Genomic DNA, 22,737 nt, shown 5'->3' with positions numbered 1-22,737 from the left:
AATATATAGACTTTTAACAGAATAGTAGTGACATTATGTATGCGTGCTCAGTCACCGCAGTCATGTCCAACTCTTGGCGACCCTATGAACTGTAGCCCACCAGGCTCCTCTGTCCTCTGGGATTCTCCAGGCAAGAATACTGGAGTGGTTACCATGCCCTCGTCCAGGGGATCTTCTTGACCCAAGGATCAAACCCATGTCTCCTGCGTTGCAGGCGGACTCTTAACCCACTGAGCCACATTATAGAAGTTAAAATGTATTCTTAAGTTTGCTTTCATTGTCACATGTAATCTTCATGCAACCTCACAAAGTAGATCTAGTTATTTCCATTCCTAAGATGAGGAATCTGAGCCCTGGGAGAGAGTTAAATACCTTTCCTGAGATCACTGTATATGACCAAGCTAGGATTTCAACCAGGTGTCTGTGACTGTAGATCCCGGTTGTGGACATACATTTGTCAGGAGTTGATTCGGTTGAGAAAACAATATTTGGTGGCCAAACAGAGCCTTGCAGTTACTCCACAGTTTCTTTGTGCTGGTAGGTAGAGACCTGTAACGTTAGGGTCCCAGGTTGACAAATGAGTGGTTTCTCCGTCCCCTCTCAGGGGCCTCGTGAATGGAGAACTCAAGCCTCTGTCTTTAATATGTGAAGAAGGAGTTTTGGATACCATTTTCTAGTCTCTGTTGACTATACTGAACAGTGCTTACTTCTGTGAAAGCACTCCAAAATAATGTTTTCAAGGGAAAGTTTTCTCCCAGAGGTCATTGGAAACATTTTGAATGGCATTTTGAAAAGGCCTACCTATTAGGAAATAATGTTCTTCGGCACCAAAAGGTAAAAACAGTATTCCTTTGCTGAAGTCAAGCCAACACACACGGTGGGAATCAAGTCTCTCAGTCCTTCATTCTTGTTTTTTATGCTGCTACTGGAGTGAGTTTCACAGTGGAAAGTATGCTCCTTTTCCATCCACACGTTCTACCTCGACCGGGTGGCCTCCTCATGTCTTCCCCTTTCTGCCCCCAGGAGGAAAATCAAAAGCTAGCTGAAGGCTGAGGTCAGTGCGTAGAGTCCTCAGATGCCTTTGACGCCTCCCATCCACATTTTGTTCTCTCCCCTGCCCCACCTCTGAGTGTCCTGTGGAGAGGGCTAGAGGCTGCTTCCTGCAGCTCGACAGAAAGGCGCCTTCCTCCTCCTTGCAAGAGTCTCCAGAGGATGTCTGAGGGACAAAAGTTTTCCACACCCTGAGTTCATAGCATTTCCCTGGTTGCAGCACTTAGGAGGCCGGAGAGGAAGGGACCTGGGAGGTGAAATAGCCTGTGGCCCATGCACTCCCGCCCTGCCTTGCCTTTTGTCTCACTCAGATAACCGAGGAGATAGAGGATGCCGAAATTCTGCAGTCATTTTCACCATCAAGGACATCTCTTTACAACTCTCTTTTTCAAACTGTGTGACACCAAAGAGGGATCTTGTATGATGCTTATGCATTTGTAAAAGCCTTTCCAGGTGAAATTCCAGATCTATGCAAAGGCAGCCTGGAAAAACATTGCCTCTTCCCTACTGAGGGGCAGCTGAGTTGCCTGGAAGTTCAAGGACTAGTCCAAGGTCATATGTGAGTTGAATGGAACTGGAGACCTCTTCCTGTCCTCGTGTGTAAATAAAACAGGGAAGCAACAAAATGAGGATTTTAATGTGTTTGTAGGAAAAGCGTATATTATAAAACCATTAATGTCCTAAACTAAACAAAAATACTTGGGTCAAATTTTGACCAGTGGATTGTGTGTGTTTGTGGGGGCGGGGGCTGAATGTCATAAGCAGTTTTGATGAAAATAATTCTTTTGCTCACCTAGGAGACAGTAATACTTCTATTTCTTACACCTTCTACTCAAGAGTCAGAAAGTCTAATTGAACCCAGGCATGTCTTGGAGGTTCTGCAGGTTTGGTTCCAGACCACAGAATAAAGCAAGTCATACAGATTTTTTGCTTTCCTTGCACGTATAAAAGTTACATTTACCTTATACTGTCATCTATTAAGTGATTTTTTAAAAGGCTGTTGAAAAGTGGCCCAATAATAGACTTGCTTGACAGAGTTGCCACAAACCTTCCATTTGTAACAACTGCAGTATCCGTGAGGTACAGTAAAGGCAAGGTCTGTCTGTAGTGTTTCCTGTTTGAGGTTAGACATAGGAGTGGCTAAAGTCTGCTTGTATTAGCCAGTATCTGGCATGTCGTTAATTTCATTGGTCTTTGATAAGGCAACTTGATGTTTCGTTCAATTCTAGATTTCCTTTTTTTCTCTGTCAGGATGGACTGTAATATGAGTGAATATTTCTGTACCATCCCTCACTATTCCCTTTATTTCTAACTTAAAGTTTTGTAGCACTACAGTTTGCACAGTATTTTATCTTTCCTGAGCTGTGACGCTGTAGAACTTAGGGCAAAAGCCACGGACTGGGGAGAGGTGCTTAGTGTTACAGAATAGGCTTTGCAGACATATGTGAAAGACTTGCTGACATGTCAGTCTTGAATGGTGGAGATAGGGAAGTAGGTGCTATTTTAGGTTTGTAACCAGGTATTTTTGCCTTGAAAAAGTAAGTTTAAAAGGAAGCAAATTATATAATTTTAAACCATCTTCTTCATTTAGCAAAAAAAAAAAAAAAAATGAGACTCAGAAAAACAAGGACCCTTAAAGTTGGTTTAAGATGGCTTCCTCTCTTGAAATCATTTTCCTAATCTATCCAGTTATCATCTAAGAAACTACTTCAAATCTTTTTTCTTAGCAACAGGTGGTTTGAAAGGCATGAATATGTGGTGCAGAATACTGGAAGAGAGAGAGAGAGTGTGTAGATGGAGGCGGGTTTTGTTCCACCTCAGATTGCAGTGAAGTAGAAAGATGTGAGGATGCAATATCCATTTCCTTAACAGTTTATTTTCATTTAAGTTTGATTTTTGTGTGTGTGCTGGGTAGTAAGTGCCAGTTTCTGATTCACTGGGAGATGATTTCTGTTCCTGGAAACAGTTGGATCAGCTCAAGCCTGGAGTGATAGCACCCAGTCCTGCCTGAGCTTAAATGGATCCAGAGCTGTTTGCCTTTGCACGGAAAGGGCATATATTTTTTGATGTGAGCTATGTGCTTTTTTCCTGGTTTGTGTGTTAAAAATAGTGTTTTGCAAACACTTGAACTCAGTGATCCCCAAAGGAAACTTGAATTGATTTAATTTCTACAATGCTGGAGTGTGGACTCCTGTGCAGACTATCAGGTGTGGGCTTGCCTTATGTGTCCCTTCTTTAAAGCAGAGCCATTTATTAAGTTGTCATCACATCATTAGGGAAAATGGGTCCTGCCCCCCTCCCTTTATATTATTTCTAGGAATGTTCTTTACTAGAAAGCAATGTATCTGCCTCTGAATCTCAAGTAGGAGGAAAAAAAAAAACTTAAAAGAGAACTCCCTCAAAACTCCCAGTTCTTACTTGTATTGAAAACAGTCTAGTGATTTCAAAGTGAGGGTAATCTTTGTGGGCAAGACTGCCACGTGCAGAAAGTTCTCTAACCAGGAGTGAGGGCTGGTCGGGTGAGGGGGGGTGGGGGTGCCCTCTGGGACCGTAAGCAAATTATTGTTGGCTAAACTTTGGACCAGCTTCCTCATTTGTAAAGAGGAAAAAATGGACAAGTTCCAAGAGTCTTCCCAGCCCCCAGTTCTAGTATGTATCCCACACTGTTGGTGGTGCTTGGGATATATCAAAGAGTAAAACAGGCAAAGAAACTGGCCTTCGGCGAGTTTACAGAGGGCAGAGACAACATAAACATAATAAATGTTTTGGGAGAAGAAAAAGATGAAGCAGAAGAGGGAGCATGGGGTGGGTGAGAAGAAGCCTGTGAGGGTGGGTCAGTTAGCCCGGGGGCCTTGGGGTAACAGGATGGAGGAAGGCGCGAGGGCACGGCAGCCGCTGTCAGAAGTCTGGCTCTCATCCATGAAACGAGGACTCTTGGGGGCTGCCTGGACAGAGTCCCTTGGGACTAAAATACATGGATATCAGAAGAGCCCTTCGGAAGCCAGCTCATTCATAAGAGAATCAGCTGAGTATCCTCAATTGTGAATTACCTTTCCCTTTGGCTTCCTGCTTCAGGGCAGCGACCTGTGTCTTTGATTGTCCCTGAACACAGCAGGCAGCACAGACCCTGGATGTGCAATAAATAAATATTGAGCTGAACAGGGAAGTGAAGGGTGATTCGCTGCACGTAAATGTGTGGCTGTGCTAGAATATATCTAAAGGTGGATTTGGGTCAGCTACTGGAAGGCCAGATGGCCCAGGAACTGAATTATATTGACTGGTCTTGCAGAAGCTTCCTCTCTGGTCTCTTTGAGAAGAGGCACAGCAGATGTTTAGAATTTTTTTTTTTAGGCACCTGAGGGTAGGAATGTTGCTAGTGGCTAGTCATAATCTTTGCTGTGATTAGATAACAGAAGAGTTTAATAACTATTAGCATATACATTGTGCTATCTGACTTAGCCCAACTAGAAATTCACTTTACATAGGTAATTCCCAGTAGCCAGTCTTTTGGCAGCATGTGTGTGCGTGTGCTAAACATTTATTTTTATTAATTGCAAAGAGATAGGGGTTTAAGTCGTAGTTCTCAGTCAAATGTCAATGGATTCTTAGCCTTCAAACAAATGTAAATGTGCTTCCAATGTGGAAATAGTAGTCTCTCGGGATAAATGAATGAATTAAGAAGCTTCTAGTAGGTATATTCACTGTCCAGGGAAGGAGAGGGAGAGAGGTTGATGGGGTACAGAGGGAGAATTTATCTGCAGCAAGAGAGGTAGGAGATGTAGAGCCTGTGCATCCTGGGACCCGAAAGGAGTTCAGGAAGACTAGAGTGGAGCTTGCATTTGGAGGCCTTCCGTGAGCAGAATGGCTGGGCAGAGGGTGAGTTAAGATGGCTGTGGGGTCTGCTGAGGAGTCATGTCTGAAAGGTAGTGGCAGTCATCTAGGAATTCTGAGCAGAGGAGTGACATGACATGACATGACATAAATCATGTATTTCCTACAGACCAATCCAGGGCTCACCTGCCCTTTGGACTAGGAGAGAGTTCATGAGGGTAGGGACGAGCAAGGGTTATCAGAGTTCTGTGGGAAGGATGCTAGGATACCTTGGGAAGAAAGAGTCTGGGATAAAGGAATATGAAGAAATGCTACCTGGTTCAGTGGTCCCCGATCCTGACTACCTTTACATTTACTTAGGAGCTTCTTTCAGAGAAGACAATGGTACCCCACTCCAGTACCCTAGCCTGGAAAATCCCATGGATGGAGGAGCTTGGCGGGCTACAGTCCATGGGGTCACTAAGAGTCTGACACTGAGCAACTTCACTTTCACTTTTCACTTTCATGCACTGGAGAAGGAAATGGCATCCCACTCCAGTGTTCTTGCCTGGAGAATCCCAGGGAGGGGGGAACCTGGTGGGCTGCTGTCTATGGGGTCGCACAGAGTCTGACACGACTGAAGCGACTTAGCAGCAGGAGCTTCTTTAAAAAGATGTTGTCGGATCCTCTCTAGGTGGAGAAAATGAGAACACTTGGGAGTCGTGGGTAGGGGGTAGGGGCGGGTTAGAAGACTCCCCCAGGTCATGCCGCCAGGACCCGGGCTCAGAGCCTCCGAGGTCAAGTGTCTGAGGCTGGTGGTTTGCTCCTCTGCCCCTGAGAAACCCACCTGCCAGGGAAGGTGGGCCTGTTGGTGCCCAGCTGTATGGCAGTCCTGTAAAGTGGGTGCCCTGAATGGAGGCAGGAGAACTGATCCTTTGAAGTAATTCTTCCTTCCATTTGAAGGAATGTTTGTGACCGGGGTTAGGAATCATGGTTTAGATCAGAAAGCAGCGCCTGCCTTCACACAGCCACGTGCTTCTCCGCGGCTGGTAAAGCATCCGCGTTTCTATGGATCTGTGCCTGCAAGTCTGCCCGCCTAGGGGAATCCACGGAATCCGGAACGTGCTTGAATTTTCTTACATTCCTCCCGATTCCTTAGAATTGTATTTAAGAGATGCATTCCGTGGAGCATTTGCCTTGAGGCCTGATTTTGGAAGCACAGGGCAAATCACAAAGAAGCCAGGAAGCTCGATGAGAGTTTCCACCTTGAAGTCAGAGCAGAGGGGAGGTGGAAGTACTCACATCCTGCTCAGACCCGATCGTTGCTCAACCACTGAGATGGCGAGTTCCGCGGAACGATGACGGAGTTGGGGAATTTCTAACTTACTGTTGAGGGGTGAGGGGAAGCTAGGGTCACCCCATCATGCCAGGAAGTGTGCAGATACGGCCTCATGGTTCCCAGTGAGACACCAAAGGTTCTCCCGAACCTCGTTCATCTAACACAAGTCATTACTGAAGCTGGTTCCAATAAAAATTTCCTATTTCCTCCTTAACACGTTTGTCTGTTGTTGGCTTAGAGAAAACCCAGATCTAAATGTATCATTGTATTTCCACTGCATTTTCAGTTTCTGATGGCACTTGTGCCTGGTGGGGAATTAAAAAAAAAAAATTGTCCCGAGAGCCGGTTCAATTCAGTTCAGTCGCTCAGTCGTGTCCAGCTCTTTGCCACCCCATGAATCGCAGCACGCCAGGCCTCCCTGTCCATCACCAACTCCCACAGTTCACTCAGACTCATGTCCATCGAGTCAGTGATGCCATCCAGCCATCTCATCCTTTGTCGTCCCCTCCTCCTCCTGCCCCCAATCCCTCCCAGCATCAGAGTCTTTCCCAAGGAGTCAGCTCTTCGCCTGACAGTAGTAATGCTGCATTCACATGGTTTGGCTTAATATTGTTAACGTTGTTCATTGATTTTTTTTTTTTTCCAGGGAAATTGGGGTTGCTTATTTCTGCAAGTCTTTGCTCTCTGTCACACTATGGCAATTGAATGGCAAGAAGTGGTTGTTTCTCCACTTGTTCCCTCATCTTCATATCTTAGGGATATTCCCAACTCACGTGTTAGGATCAATATGAGGAGTCAGAGAATTCATACACCTTTGAAGTGCTTAAACTGGGCCTTGTACATAGTGAGTGCTCAATAAAAGTTAACCATTGATGGAATTGTTGGGAGGCATCTGGGAAGACTGCCTATAGGAGGTGACACTTGGCTGAAGCCTTGAAGGATGAGTAAAATTTGATAATGAGAAAATGGGAGAGTATTTTCCACCAGGGATGTGTTGGGGGGTGAAGAAGGATCATGTTTACTCTGGCTGGGGTATGGAGCAGGTACAGGGAGCTGAACAGTTCCATGCCACGTGGAGAACCTTAAAAACCCCGGGGAGATGTCTAGACTTGTTTTCTAAGCAGTGGAGCAGGAGCTCCAGGGAAGTTTGTGCAGGAGACACAAGATCAAAAATGTAATGGAGGAAGTTTGATGAGGCAAGTTTGGTGGCAGGAGTCTCAGGAAAGAGAACAGGAGACCTGGAGTTTCAGTTAGGGTAAGAGTGGAAGTCGTGGCCTGGATCAGGAGGGAACTAGAAAGGGTAAATCCCTACCTGACCTGGTAGGAGACATGGGTTCTTTTCATATTAAATAAAATGGATCTTAGATTGTTACCATTTTCTCTTGGTAACTACAAAGGGGTGAGAGTGAAGTCAGTAACTATCCCATTTATTAAAAAGTCAATGACAGCTTTTTACAGTTTTTCTAATTCTGATTTCTATAGAAGCAACAGGTTCTCATTTATTATGCATCCTAAACTTTCATGAGTGGACACTGTTAAATGTAAACTAAATAGAGGCGTGTCTGTTTCCCATGGTTTGATATCTAAAAGAAAGACATTCTCATCTATATTAGGGAAAGGAAAAGGCAGGTAAAATTACTGATCTCTGTAGTTCTTGAAAGTGCTGCTTTTTAGCCATTGTAAGCCTTCCATTAAATTATCTGCACAAGATGCAAATCTTGGCTTAGTCACATCGTTTCTTTCTAACCAACTGCCCCCAAGAAGAGTGGGTATGTGAACAGATTTTTAGATCAATTTTTGGTCATTTGGGGACATTTCTTTTTCTTAGTGGTGGGAAATGAATAAGAGTAACGACATCAGTAGGCATTTATGTATTCCTGAAGTGGCTTTACAGATGCTGACTGCAGCCATGAAATTAAAAGATGCTTATTCCTTGGAAGGAAAGTTATGACCAACCTAGATAGCATATTCAAAAGCAGAGACATTACTTTACCAACAAAGTTTCGTCTAGTCAAGGCTATGGTTTTTCCTGTGGTCATGTATGGAAATGAGAGTTAGACTGTGAAGAAGCCTGAGCGCCGAAAAATTGATGCTTTTGAACTGTGGTGTTGGAGAAGACTCTTGAGAGTCCCTTGGACTGCAAGGCGATCCAACCAGTCCATTCTGAAGGAGATCAGCCCTGGGATTTCTTTGGAAGGAATGATGCTAAAGCTGAAACTCCAGTACTTTGGCCACCTCATGCAAAGAGTTGACTCATTGGAGAAGACTCTGATGCTTGGGGGATTGGGGGCAAAAGGAGAAGGGGATGACAGAGGATGAGATGGCTGGATGGCATCACTGACTCGATGGACGTGAGTCTAGGTGAACTCCGGGAGTTAGTGATGGACAGGGAGGCCTGGCGTGCTGCGATAAATGGGGTCGCAAAGTGTCAGACACGACTGAGCTACTGATCTGATCTGATCTGATCTGAAGTGGCTTTAAATGAATAGGCTCAGACAGTAAAGTATCTGTCTGCAATGCAGGAGACCTGTGTTCAGTCCCTGGGTTAGGAAGATTCCTTGGAGGAGAGATGGCAACCCACCCCAGTATTCTTGCCTGCAGAATCCCCATGGACAGAGGAGCCTGGTAGGCTACAGTCCATAGGGTCACAAAGAGTCGGACACGACTAAGCGACCAAGCACAGCACATATGTGAAAACACTTTGTGATTTGTTAGGTATTATATAAATAAATTTAAACATTCTTTAGAAAAAATAATGCCATACATCTTTCATGCCTCTTGGCATGAAGCCATTTTAATAAGAAATCAGGAACATGTTCTAAATAAGTGGTGATGCTGGCTGGAGAATTGTGTCCAGTTAAGGCTTGTGTGTGTGTTCTGATCTGATAGCATGTCTGAATATAGTCCAGAAAAAGTAGATGTTGAGAATTTGTGGCTATTCATCACTTATTAAGTAAAATAGGTAGAAAGCAAATACTTTTTAACAATCTATTGTTTGACATCTAACAATCTGTTGAATGGAAATAACCTCTAGAGAGTAGAAGAAGCAAGATATTTAAAATATTTTTAAAAAACAAACGTTTAGCTTCTTTTCTCTCCATGTCTATCTTTGTGCCATGGCCATGGGGGTAGAGGAGAAAGTAGTTTCCACATCTCTTAAAATAAAATGTTGAACTTTTATATGTTTTTCCAGCAATACAGTTTTCTGGGAAATGTTTATTTTATGATTTTATTTAAAGATTCTTTAATTCCTTACTGAATGAGGTATGGATATAAATACAAGAAAAACTGTTAAGTGTAGATAATTCTCATTGGACAATTTGATACATTGTTTGATTCAGTATCGAGATTGAGATTCTTCAATGTCAATAGAGTGACACGTTCCAGCCACTCTGTCCTTCAAAACCCCAAGTTCAGTCCTGAATCTTGTGTTTATGATGCTACTTTCATCGCCACTCTGAAAAGATTCATCAGAATAATAAACCTTGCCCTGTCTTTTATTGCCTCTCTGCTGCCATAAGTGGTTTTGTTTGGGTATTAACTAACTTATCAAAAGATAGTAACAGGCTTTTTTCTTTGGCATGTTCATTCAGTAAGGCCATCCTTACTTGTTTTAATGAATTTGAGTGTTCTCAATTCTCTTTTCTCTAAAGACTCAAAGAACTCATGAAATAATAAGTTAAAACCTATTCTCTAAAACAATAAAGTTACTGCACAAAAGTGAGATATATATTACAGTGAGACATATATATATTTCTCTCTGATGGCTTATCCACCTCCTATCTGGCTCAGAGGAGTAAAGTGTGATGAACATTTGAATGTGGAGTAAATTAAGCAATACTGAGACATTTACAAATGAGTGAATAGCCTTACACGCTAAGTACTCTGCGGATCTGAGGAAGGTGGGAAGAAGGGTTGAAAGAATATTTTTTGTGCAAACTGAGAAACTAATGACTGTGCCCCGAACTCCTCTGTGAGTCAGTTTTAATGGGGTCGTAACTGCACAATTGCACTCATCTCACACGCTAGTAAAGTAATGCTCAAAATTCTCCAGGCCAGGCTTCAGCACTATGTGAACTGTGAACTTCCTGATGTTCAAGTTGGTTTTAGAAAAGGCAGAGGAACCAGAGATCAAATTGCCAACATCCGCTGGATCATAGAAAAAGCAAGAGAGTTCCAGAAAAACATCTATTTCTGCTTTATTGACTATGCCAAAGCCTTTGACTGTGTGGAACACAAGAAACTGGACAATTCTGAAAGAGATGGGAATACCAGACCACCTGATCTGCGCCTTGAGAAATTTGTATGCAGGTCAGGAAGCAGCAGTTAGAACTGGACATGGAACAACAGACTGGTTCCAAGTAGGAAAAGGAGTTCGTCAAGGCTGTATATTGTCACCCTGTTTATTTAACTTATATGCAGAGTACATCATGAGAAACGCTGGACTGGAAGAAACACAAACTTGAATCAAGATTGCCGGAGAAATATCAATAACCTCAGATATGCAGATGGCACCACCCTTATGGCAGAAAGTGAAGAGGAACTCAAAAGCCTCTTGATGAAAGTGAAAGAGGAGAGTGAAAAAGTTGGCTTAAAGCTCAACATTCAGAAAACGAAGATCATGGCATCCGGTCCCACCACTTCATGGGAAATAGATGGGGAAACAGTGGAAACAGTGACAGACTTTATTTTTGGGGGCTCCAAAATCACTGCAGATGGTGACTGCAGCCATGACGCTTACTCCTTGGAAGGAAAGTTATGACCAACCTAGATAGCATGTTCAAAAGCAGAGACATTACTTTGCCAACAAAGGTTTGTCTAGTCAAGGCTATGGTTTTTCCTGTGGTCATGTATGGATGTGAGAGTTGGACTGTGAAGAAGGCTGAGCTCCGGAAAATTGATGCTTTTGAACTGTGGTGTTGGAGAAGACTCTTGAGAGTCCCTTGGACTGCAAGGAGATCCAATCAGTCCATTCTGAAGGAGATCAGCCCTGGGGTTTCTTTGGAAGGAATGATGCTAAACCTGAAACTCCATTGGAAAAGACTCTGATGCTGGGAGGGATTTGGGGCAGGAGGAGAAGGGGACGACAGAGGATGAGATGGCTGGATGGCATCACTGACTCGATGGACGTGAGTCTGAGTGAACTCCGGGAGTTGGTGATGGACAGGGAGGCCTGGTGTGCTGTGATTCATGGGGTCACAAAGAGTCGGACACGACTGAGTGACTGATCTGATCTGATCTGAAGCAGGGCTTGAATGAATTTGAACACCATGTCAGTTGCTCTTGGCTGTACTATTTATCCGTACTGTCTATAAGATATTAACCACAGGGTGCCAGAAGCTGTTTCGGGCGTTTCAGCCTGCCATGACTGTGGGGTTCATCGGCTTAGTGCCCTCCAGCGCCTCTGTGCCGCCTGATAGACCCAAAGAGGCACCTTCACAGCACACAGGCCGCTGCACGCATCCCATCGGGTCAAGCCAGTTCTCTTCCAAGGTGTCAGATGTACTTGGTGGCCTTCTATTGATGTGAAAAGTAAACGAAGTTAAGCCACCCAGACCTAAAATCAATTGTTTAATCCTCTTTCAACTGTTCTCATGATGCCCTGTTTTTGTAATTCTTTGTAACCAGAGCACAGAAGCAGTGCAGAGGGACTTACTGCTGAGACTCCATTTTTGTTTCTTAAAGGAAAGATGGATAATTATATGTATCTTTTAAAGTCCAAAAAGATGCAAAAAATTTAAACCATTTGAATAAGTGGGTTTTGTTTTTTGCTCATCCCTTCTCCAACAGGGAATTATGTAGCTAAACCAGAGTTTATTAAGGAAGAAGAAGCAGAGTTCCACACAGCTAACATGTTTGTTTGTCCTCTCTTCTCTTCTAGAAATCGAAGCCAAAGAAGCTTGTGATTGGCTCCGAGCCGCAGGATTCCCCCAGTATGCCCAGCTTTATGAAGGTAAGCTGGAAGCGCCTTTTTTTTTTTTTTTTTTTTTAATTTTCATTTATTTACTTTTGACTACGCTAGGTCTTCGTTGCTGCTCACAGGCTTTCTCTAGTTGCAACCAGCGGGGGCCACTTCCTAGCTGCGGAGCGCAGGCGTCTCACTGTGGTGGCTTCTCCTGTTGCAGAGCATGAGCTCTAGAGCACAGGCTCAACGGCTGTGGCGCACGGGCTCGGCTGCTCAGCCACATGTGGGATCTTCCTGGGCCAGGAGTCAAACCCGTGTCCCCTGCGTCGGCAGGTGGATTCCAAACTCCTGGACCACCAGAGAAGTCCCATGCCATTCCTTTATAATGGCCATAAGCGTATCCTTGGTATATGATTATTATTGATCTGCAACTTTTTTTCAGATATTTTATTATTTACTTGAATATTTCATGAAGGAAAAAATATAGCAAGCACCTAAAACCACCACCACCGAAAAAAGCCAGGACCTTGATAGCAGCAGACCTACCAGTCTCCTGTCACTCTGCCGCCCCCTGGCCAAAGTAACCATCATGGAATAACACACACACACACACACACACACCTGCTGCTGCTACTGCTGTCACTTCAGTCGTGTCCCACTCTGTGCGACCCCATAGACGGCAGCCCCCACCAGGCTCCTCCATCCATGGGATTCTCCATGCAAGAATACTGGAGTGGGGTTCCACTGCCTTCTCCGACACACATACCTAGGAGAAGCATTACTGGGTAGTTGAAAAGATGTACATGCAACTTTGTAATGGAAGTTTTTGAAAAGTTCCTGTACTGATCCCACCCCTCCATATAATATAAAAAGATCCTGTCTCTGCACATGCTCTCAACCCTTGACATTGCCAGACTTTAATTTTTGCCATTCAAATGGATATAAAATGGTATCTTACAAATTTTGACTGCTATTTTTCTAGCTATTGATGATAAGACACATTTATTCATGTCATCTGGCCATATGTGTTTGCTCTTCTGTGAAATATCTGTTGCCTATTTTTCCCTTGAGTTGATTGTGCTTTTCTTGATAATTTATAACAGTTCTTTATTCTAAACACTGAGGCTTTGTTGGTCATGTGTCATAGATATATTTCCCTACTTTGTCATTAGACTTTTCACTTTTCCTTAGATTGTCATTTGATCACTATTATTTCTCCTGAGTCATTCAGTTTTTAATTAAGAAAAAAGTGGACCCTTTTAAAGAAAAAAAAGTCAAGATCTAGGCTGACTTTTAGTGTCTTCCCTGGTAGCTCAGACAGTAAAGAATCCGCTTGCAATGCAGGAGATCTGGGTCCGATCCCTGGGTCAGGAAGATCCCCTGGAGAAGAGCATGGCAGCCCACTCCAGTATTCTGGCCTGGAGAATCCCATGGACAGAGGAGCCTGGCAGGCTACAGTCCATGGGATTGCAAAGAGTCAGATACGACTGAGTGACTAGCACTTTCACTTTCAGGCTGGCTTTTTGCTGGTTCTTCATGTCTTCCTCAGCACCCTGAGCATCACTTGAATGCTGAAACAGGGTGCTGAGCACCTTGAGTCTCACTCATGTCTTTGGCTGCTTGGGGTGGGCAGAGTGTGCTCTGTATAATGCAGGGAGGAAGAGGTTTTTCATTCAAACTGGAGGCTTATTGTTCTTATTGCCAAGTGTCTCTCATTCATCTGTCCAGCCATCTATCCATCCAACCATCCATTCAGCTAATCAACAAGCCAGTATTAATTCTGCACCATCAGGGGTGTCCACCACTTGGGTAGATGCTGCAGATTTTGTAGAAATAAAACAGTTCATACCTCAAAGAACACCATTAAGAGGTTGCCAGATATCTCAAAAACAAGCATAATTTTAGTTGATTTACACTGAAAGAATACATCTTTTTCACCACTTAAGAGGAAGGAGATGCTGTGAGACAGGCATTGTGTGACAGAACTGCTGAAAGAGCCAGGTTAAACGATGTCATTCCAGTCTTTTCACCAGGGATGTTCAACTCTTCTCACAATAAATAGTGATTTTAAGATGTTTCTTTTGCTCTCCCATCCTTCTAGGATGATTACAAGCAGGCTGCTTCCTGTAGCAATGGCAGTGGGCTCCCTCTTGTATCTACTGGTCACCAGCATTCTTCTTTAATAAATGAACAGAATGCCATGATGCTGGGAAAGACTGAAGATAGGAGGAGAAGAGGGCAACAGGGTGAGATGGTTGGATGGCATCACTGACTCAAGGGACGTGAGTCTGAGCAAACTCCAGGAGATAGTGAAGGAGAGGGAAGTCTGATGTGCTACAGTCCATGGGGTGACAGAGTCAGATGCAACTTAGCAACTGAAGAACAACAGATGCTAAATGGATGCAGTTTGTCAGCTTGGAGGTGCTCCCGTGATAAACAGGCTGCATTTTTAGGACATATTTATTTGGCTCCACTGGCTTTTAGTTGCAGCTTATGGGATGTAGTTTCCCCACCAGGAACTGAACTGGGCCGCCTGCATTGGGAACATGGAGTCCCAGGCCATGGACCACCAGGGGAGTCCCCTTGCAGCAGGTTGCACTGAAGAGGGAAATGGAGGGAGTAGGGATGCTCCCCAGAAGCAAACTGGGGTGAAACCACAGAGATCACTTTTATATCCTTAGCTCACTCAGCTAATCTAACTCATTACTTCATTAATAATGCCTGTTCTTCCTCTTTGTAGCCCAGACTGAATGTATGATAGTTCCCCATGAAGATGGGTTTAAAATTATTTTATAATTAGACTATGTAGAATATCTTACTGTTCCTCCATTTCACAGAATATCTCCAATTCCTTTTCCTTCTTCCTTCCTTTCTTTCTCTCTTTTAAGGTGTTTGGTTAGCCCGCGTGTGTATTATGTGGAGTTGCTTACTGTTCCCGTAGGAGAATTTTGGACCTGGTACCATTTACAGCACCTCTGTCTCTCAGTAGGGCTTTGGCGGGGGTGGGGGTGGGGCGGCCAAGCATTCTATTGGATTTTCAGTTCACAGCTCTACTGGAGATGTGGAAAGATAATTGCATTTGCAGTGGCAGGAATATGCTTGTCCTTTTGTTCTCCTGTTTAGAAATTAAATTTCCTTCAATTATGTCAATTTTTAGTGTTGATTTGCTGCCAAGCAGCCCTTTCTTGTGATGTGTATCTTTGCTGAGATCCCCTTCCGGTCTCTGCTTACATCTTTCCAAATCCTAAGAGACAGACTATATTTTCGCAAGTTACAGTTTGGGGGTCCCTTGATGTTTATAAGTCTTTTGAAGCCTGAGTCTACTTTTGAGGTTGTACTAGACATTGTTCTAAGCATTTGTAATTTCTCTCCTTTGTCCTGCCCCTGGGTGCGGGGCAGGTACACACACCCCATACCACCACACTCATTCCTAATTCCTAGCTTTATTTTGGTCATTGACAATATATACATCCTGCACTTAAACCCAAGCTGGAAGTTTAGATCCTAACCTGAAGAACTCTGAGAACTACTGAACAACAACAACAAAAAGTAATTATTTCACAAGTCCCTACTTTTCCTAGAATTTCTCTTCTAAACAGAATTTTAAAGTTAATTTGGGTCAGGAAAATAATCTAAAATATAGCTCTGGGCACACTGAGTTCGAATTGCTAAAATAACAAAGTTGCTGTCTCAGATGCACTCAACGGGCGTGCTAACTTTATGATTTACATGTATTAAGTATACAAGCGTATTCTCTAATATAAGCTTTGTCCTTTAATACTTAGAGTGCATGGTGTCTGTTCAAAGTGAAATACAGTTGCCAGAAGCTTCAAACAGCTTTATAATCGGTTTTGCTTCTATTTACTAATCATTTACATTTACTAGAAGTCTCTCTTATTGCTACTATAGGGGTGCCACTAATCATTTCCCTAATCATTTGGTCTATGAGGTAATGAAGAAAGGTAAACCCTCCAATATTGAATTTTATAAATTTCTTCATGACTCTTTAAGCTCTAGCTATTTCATTGGTCTGTCTGTCTTACCATTCAGAGAACAGGATCACTAACTTTAGCCTTCAGAAAAAAGAATGGACCCCAACACTCATTATGTTAGTTTTCAACATTGGAACAAAAAAAAGGTATTTATAAGTATAATCTCTGGAAAATTGATGACTGAAAATAAGGAGCTTGATACCATCCTCTAAAACCAATGATCATAAGTTAGAAGCCATAAAAACATAACGAACCATCATGTCCCACGTCAACCCCAGAACTAGAATACTGTTAGTTACTTGTGTCTCCAAAACTACCAACAGCCATGTCAGTTTCCCCCTGCAGCATTACCCATTCGGGAGGCCAAAGGGATCTTTAGGCTCTGTGTATTCTGGTGTCCTGCAGTGCTCTATTCCTGACCCACAGAGTTGCATAGAAGGAGTCTTCCTCACGATTTTTTACAAGCTTTTAATAGGAAGGCCCGTTATTTACTTTAACAGCTTGGAACACCACAGAGGGATAACTTGCTCTTATCTAGTGGCAGTTCCAGAGCTCCGTCGTTTTCCACGGAAGCACTGCTGGTCGTCTTCCTCCCTACTCTTCCTGTGTGTTTATCAACGAGGGACAGAAAAGGGAATTCTTCCATTGAGTTGACTCTTCCCCCTTTCTGCTTTTCGATTTTGATATAACTTAACGTATTCGTAGAGTAGTGAACTCTTCTACCGATAAAAGGATTTGGGATTCTGTCCTTCTACACCAGCTTTTAGAGCTGGCCTTTGTTTCAGGGGGATTTATATAAACCCCTGGAAAGCCATATGGAAGTGCTTGTATTTGTTTAAAAATAGCACATCCTGAATTCTCTTCAGCTTTTGATGTCATGCAAATGGTTGGATTCCATTGACAACCATCATTGTTCTCTAGATCTTTCCTTGGCCTGGTTTTCTGTGACCTCTTCCCTGATCAAATGTGAGCAAAGACACACATGGTGGGGGGAGGGAGGAAGCAGCCACATTAGAAGGGAGCATCCTTCTGGTATTCATTCTGGTTTAAATTATTATTTATATAGCAGGTCTGTTGACTGCTGATTTGTTTAAAGGTGAAACAGTGTTTTGAACCACTTATCTCTGACAACAGATACTTGAGTCTGCAGACCACTTGATATCCAAGCTCCTTTAGGACACAGAAGATATTGTCTTAAACTGCTTTACATTCCCATAGCACTTGGTAGGGAAGGAGGTAACCTGCACACAGTAAGTATTCAAGAAATTATCTTGTTTTTGACGGTTTTGTGTTTTTTTTTTTTCTCTCTCTGCTAAACTGGGCTAGATTGGCAAGACTCTGAATGCTCAGTAAGTATATTTGTTTTTATTTTTCTTACAGATCTTCTGTTCCCCATTGATATTTCCTCAGTCAAGAGAGAGCATGATTTTTTGGACAGAGATGCTATTGAGGCTTTATGCAGGTAAATTGAAATGTTTCGTGTGTTTTCTTTCTCTTTCTTCCTTTTTAAGAACATAGTATTTATCACTGGGATGACTTTGCTCTTGTTCTAATTAGGTCAGATGTCTTTTTCTTTTTGGCTGCACAGTATGCACAGTCTCAGTTCCCCAGCCAGAGAGCGAGCCCGTGCCCCTTGCAGCGGAAGCACGAAGTCTTAACCACACGACGGCCAGGGAAGTCCCTGTTTATGTCCGGTTTTTGAATAGTATTTGTATATAGAGAATTACTTCTTCATGAATCATAGGCCTTTTAATTAAAATTAGTAACTTCCTATTATTTAATATTGCCATTAAGGTAGCACTGTCCTAGGGCATACTCAGTACCATTCCATATTTGATACCATGTGCTTCCTGAAACAGGTAATGTTCAGGCAGTTTGAAAACCTGGAACAGGGTTGTTTTTTTTTAAGGCAGTGTAGTTGACTGCTCAGCCCCACCCAGGTACCCTAAAAGAGTCAAAGCTGCTGTTGAATGGAAGTAACACGTTTAGAGGAATCAGTGGACGTGGGGGACGGGGAGACTACGCCAAACTAGAGGCAGGAGGACCGTGGCTTAAATTCCAGGAAAGCATCTCTGAACCTCTCGAGCTTCCCCACGTACACATTCATAACAATAGGATTAAGTACGACTGTAAAATAACTCAGCACAGCCTTTAACAGAAAGTAGACAGGCAGCAAATGAGCACTGATGGGAAATGTGAGAAAAACTGTCAGAAAGCCTTGTTCGTGGTGCTGGTGGATTTTCACACTGAGCAGCTCGCGGGCTTTAACGAAGTGGAAGTGATAAAATACGCCGCAGACGGTGACAGGACACTGATAATCCTCTCCAGCTCTTCAGGACATATTATTCGTTTTTAAGCTAATCATCCTTGTAATTTTTCTCAAAACCTGTAAGCCATCAAAGGTGAATTCTGGGGAGAAAAAGATCATACACAGACTAGCTCACTTGTTTATTTGATTGTAAAATTAGTTTTCTTTTAATTTCGGTATTACCTTTAACTTGGAAAAGCATCATTGAGGTGGAATGGCACCCAGGATGTATTTCTCTTTTACAGGCAAAGAAAGCAGTTGTAGCTCTGTGAAAATACTGTTTTCTGCCTTTCTTATGTCATCCATTAGTTTTTGAAGCACCGAACTTAAGCAGGTGTTTTAGGGAAAGACAAATAGGGTATTTACAATGGAATATGGAATAGACTAGTTCTCCTGGCTTCAGAAAGGAAAAAAAAAAGCCACATTAACCACAGAAACACTGTCACTTTTCACATCCAATTGAACGACTGCTTAGAAAAGCCCAGGGTATGTAGACACTTTCTGAGAGGAACCTGATGCCAAGGCCCCCCACCCCCACCCCGCAGAGTGTATAATATCATAGCTATGTCATCTGTAATGAAAAAATGTCCCCGACGCAGTTTAGGAGGGAAGGAGACCGCATCTGGAATATAAATGACTCCAGACATTTCTGAAATGTTTGAATGCTTAGCTGTGGGACAGAATAAATTTCTTCTCAATTCATCACTGGTGATAACGCATAGAAATGAGGTCACTCCTAAGATGTGTCCTAGGAGACATACTCATTGCCTCAGATCATCCATCTCACACATTTCAAGCTATTTAGTGAGTGTGCCCTGTAAACAGCAGCAATGGCTTAGGAATTTCTGGGTCATAAAAATATCATGGCAGCATCACAGCCCAAGGGGTCATGATTAGATTCTTGTTTTTGTTTTTTTAATATCAGTTTGAAATGTAGTTACCCTGTCTGGGTCTAAGGACATCCTCCATACTTTGTGGCTTACACTGGCTGTCAGCACCATCAGAGAGTCTGCCTCTCTTTGAAGGAAGTAAATCTGTACTCTTAGATCTTTGATGAAAAGAAAAGCCCAAAAACAACTAGACCTTGCTCTCTCTTTGGATTCCACAGGTGTATTCTGATTGGTCTTTGGTTTCTCTTGCTGTTATTGTTGTTCAGTCAGCCACTTGTGTCCAGCTCTTTGTGACCCCATGGACTGCAGTCCATCAGATCAATTTCTCTTATGTGCAGAATAATATCTCATAGGTTAAGTATAAGAAGAAAATGCAATGATGGATGTCAAGTGCTTTAAAAATTACCAGGCCTAAAACCGACACCCAGATTTGAGTATGTGGAGAAAGGCTTGGGGTAGGATTCAGAATTCACAGGAATAGTCATCAAGTTGATTGTAATGAAAACCCAAGGTCTCTTGTCCACACTTTCACATAAACAGACTTTTTATGGCAAATGATTTTCCTTGGAGAGGGCTAAACGAATGTTCTGAAGAAGAAGGAAGTGGCAAGCATCTTCCTTGGAAATGCCCTCCAGATCCTGGGATGTCATCAGAGTAGTTGGGGACACTTGCTTTTACTGATGATGATATTCATCTCATTTGCTAGACTGGCCTCTTCTATGTACTCTCTCAGCCCACAAAATTCAAAGGGCCAGCAGATCCTGAATCTATAGTGTTGTTTAAAACTTTGCCTTGTGATCTGTTAAGTTTTTTTCTAGACAGACTCTTTCATAGACTTCCATCTTTTTGCCTTGTTGAAACAGTTTGAGCAGTTGATTTTAAATACATACGGTAATGTAGTTAACAGAAACTCAGCTAAAAGTTTTACTTTAATAAAATATTATTAAATATTTAATAGTTTTTACTTTAAAACTTCTTTAGGTTTGTTTTAAATGAAATAATTCTTACATGGTTTCTCTTTCCTGCCACCACCCCCCCCCACACACATACACACAGATCAAATGCTCCCATTTACATACTAGTACACACTCCTATGTTCTGCTTAAAGGTTATTATAAACATTCATGTACTTACAACTTGTGCAGATCTTAAAGCTCCTTTTGGTCAATAATCTAGTAGGCGCTGACCTCTTAACATAATCTACTAAGAGCAGAAAACTTGTAGGCAGTGTGTTCTTGAGAATGATAATGATACTGTCTTAATATAAAGTTTTATAAAGTTTTGTAATGACCGAAAGTTGTGTAATTATGCAACTACTAGATTGTTTGGGTTTGCATTGCTCACCAGCATTCTTAACATGCACACTTGTAAGGAGTAAACATACTTGTTTCCTTGGAGAGATTGGCTTTTGTCCCAGTCGCGCTAGCTTTGCTGTTATGATCCAACCCCGATGATAAGGCCAAGATTCTGAGAGCATCACATTCAGTATTAGTACTAAAGGAGTGACTCACTTGTCTTGAAGCATATGCAGATGATAATGCAAACTGTGACCTCTTAGCATACCTTTTCTGAAATCTTCTCTCTATAACTTCATATATCCCACATTGCTGTTTTCCTGTGAGGTTACAACTGACTCCTATGAATACACCAAAGAATTACTTAAATAAAGTGATAATCATATAATGACAAATCGTATAATGACAGTAGCATCTTCAATCTGAACTTTATTATAAAACCGCCCTTGAAGAGCCTACGCTCTGTGAAGCACCCAGCTACTTAGTACATTTCAGCTATGTTACTATTTTGGTCCTATTAAAATAAAAGCAATGGCAGTAATTCCAAGAAAATATCTTTAAGGCCTGGAAGAATTTTTATTTGTCAGGTCTATGTGGGAAATTGTTCCTTTTTTATTTTTTTTTATATTTTTAAATAGTATATTTCTTAGGAAACTCAAAATTATGCTTTTAGTGCCAAATAATAACAGCGTCTTGGAAATACATTTCTTTGAACCTTTCATTTCACCTTCAGCATCTCAAAGCAGAATAAAACTGGTAAGCTATTCATGGATGTTCTTGACACCTGGCTAGTATTTATTCTTTGGGAGGGGGGGTATATTCTTAGAGAGAGATGGGGGAACAATGTTCTTGGGTTTTGTTTTTTAAGTTTTATTCTCTTTTTTAAAAAATTGCTTATTTATTTTAATTGGAGGATAATTACTTTAAAGTATTGTGATGGTTTCTGCCATATATCAGGTCATAGGTATACGTTCCTTTTTCCTTTCTCACTTCTCTTCTGCTTTCCCTGTTTCCACTTTGAGTACGTGAGGCCCAGGACCACGCCTGCCATGGTTTTATCAGGGTGCTTGCAGCTCCGCCAGCAAAGCTCTTGAACCTCTGATGGCTCACTCCGTGCTCCCTCCCCCTCTGAGCAGAGTGCAAGTTGCCCAGCAGATAAGACTGACACATTCCTGAGGAGCTGAGCCAGCAGGGACCCTGGAGGCCAAAAAGGACCCCCGGGCTTCCGGACAGACAGTGTGAGATACCAGTGTTCTGCCACTCACTGGAGGAGTCATACTTAGGGTAGAAGCTGCTCCCGTATATTATCATGATTAACATTTATTTTAGAAAGGAACACGGAAGAGACTGCTTCTCAGGGCCAGAGTCACTGTGTTTTAGTCCTGTAGCCTTGGACCAGGTTTGTGTCCACTCCAAGCCTCATTTCCTCATCTATACATTGAAAATAAATAGTAGTATCTCTCTCAAGATGAAATAATACACGTGAGGCTCCAGGCACAATGCCTGGCCCAGAGTGCATCCCCAGCTGCTACTTCATGTCAGTACCCTCTCTAAATTGGTAACATCCCACTTTGGAGGTGCCTAGGGGACACGTGAATTCCATAAAAACTTCAGGAATAACTCCTGGGCTTCAGTTTTGAAGCGCCATTAGCTTGGTGCTACCTAGAGAAAAAGATAACGCTGACCTTTACAAAAATGACCTTCTTTTCTGTTTGACTCAAATCTGCAGCTTGTGAAGTAAGTCCCTCCCCCACCCCCACAGGGATCCATGCCTAGTAAACTTGATTATAAACACCACTCGACCATTAAAGCCCTAATGAAGTCAAGTGGGTATTTGATTTCAGGTTTGATTAATGAAACCCAGACCTAAGACTGTAACCATCCTGGATTCTTTACATCTTAAAACATTTGAGAACTAAAACACTGTGGATACAAGTCATTGAAGTAATGGATGCCCCTTTGAAAGGGACTTTATGTCTACTCGTTTTAATGTCTGTGGACTTTTTTTTTTTTTAAGTTATTTGCCTTCTTTCCGTTCCCATTATCAGAGAGAATTTTCCTGAGCATAGGTGCTCTGTTTAGGATTATCTTTGTTTATCCTATAAGCAGGCTACCACATAATCTATGAAATCAAAGGCAGTCTTATCA

General features: G+C 42.5%; 1 protein-coding gene across 7 annotated transcripts in view; it reads left to right on the top strand.

Annotated features, from left to right (window-relative positions):
* The window catches only part of DLC1 (DLC1 Rho GTPase activating protein), a 443,006-nt gene that overhangs the window by 401,125 nt on the left and 19,144 nt on the right, over positions 1-22,737 (top strand). For all 7 annotated transcript variants that reach the window (XR_011462861.1, XM_070364153.1, XM_070364152.1 and 4 more), the window contains 2 exons: positions 12,081-12,152; positions 17,477-17,558. Coding sequence is in view for 5 of the 7 variants with exons in the window: in XM_070364153.1 (XP_070220254.1) it covers positions 12,081-12,152; positions 17,477-17,558 (154 nt within the window). In the remaining 2 variants the exon portion in view is untranslated. The remainder of the gene's footprint in view (positions 1-12,080; positions 12,153-17,476; positions 17,559-22,737) is intronic.

This window comes from Bos mutus, chromosome 27, assembly GCF_027580195.1.
Source record: "Bos mutus isolate GX-2022 chromosome 27, NWIPB_WYAK_1.1, whole genome shotgun sequence".
NCBI classification, from domain to species: Eukaryota; Metazoa; Chordata; class Mammalia; order Artiodactyla; family Bovidae; genus Bos; species Bos mutus.
The sequence above is the reverse complement of the archived record's forward strand: the minus strand, read 5'-3'. Positions and strand labels throughout refer to the sequence as shown.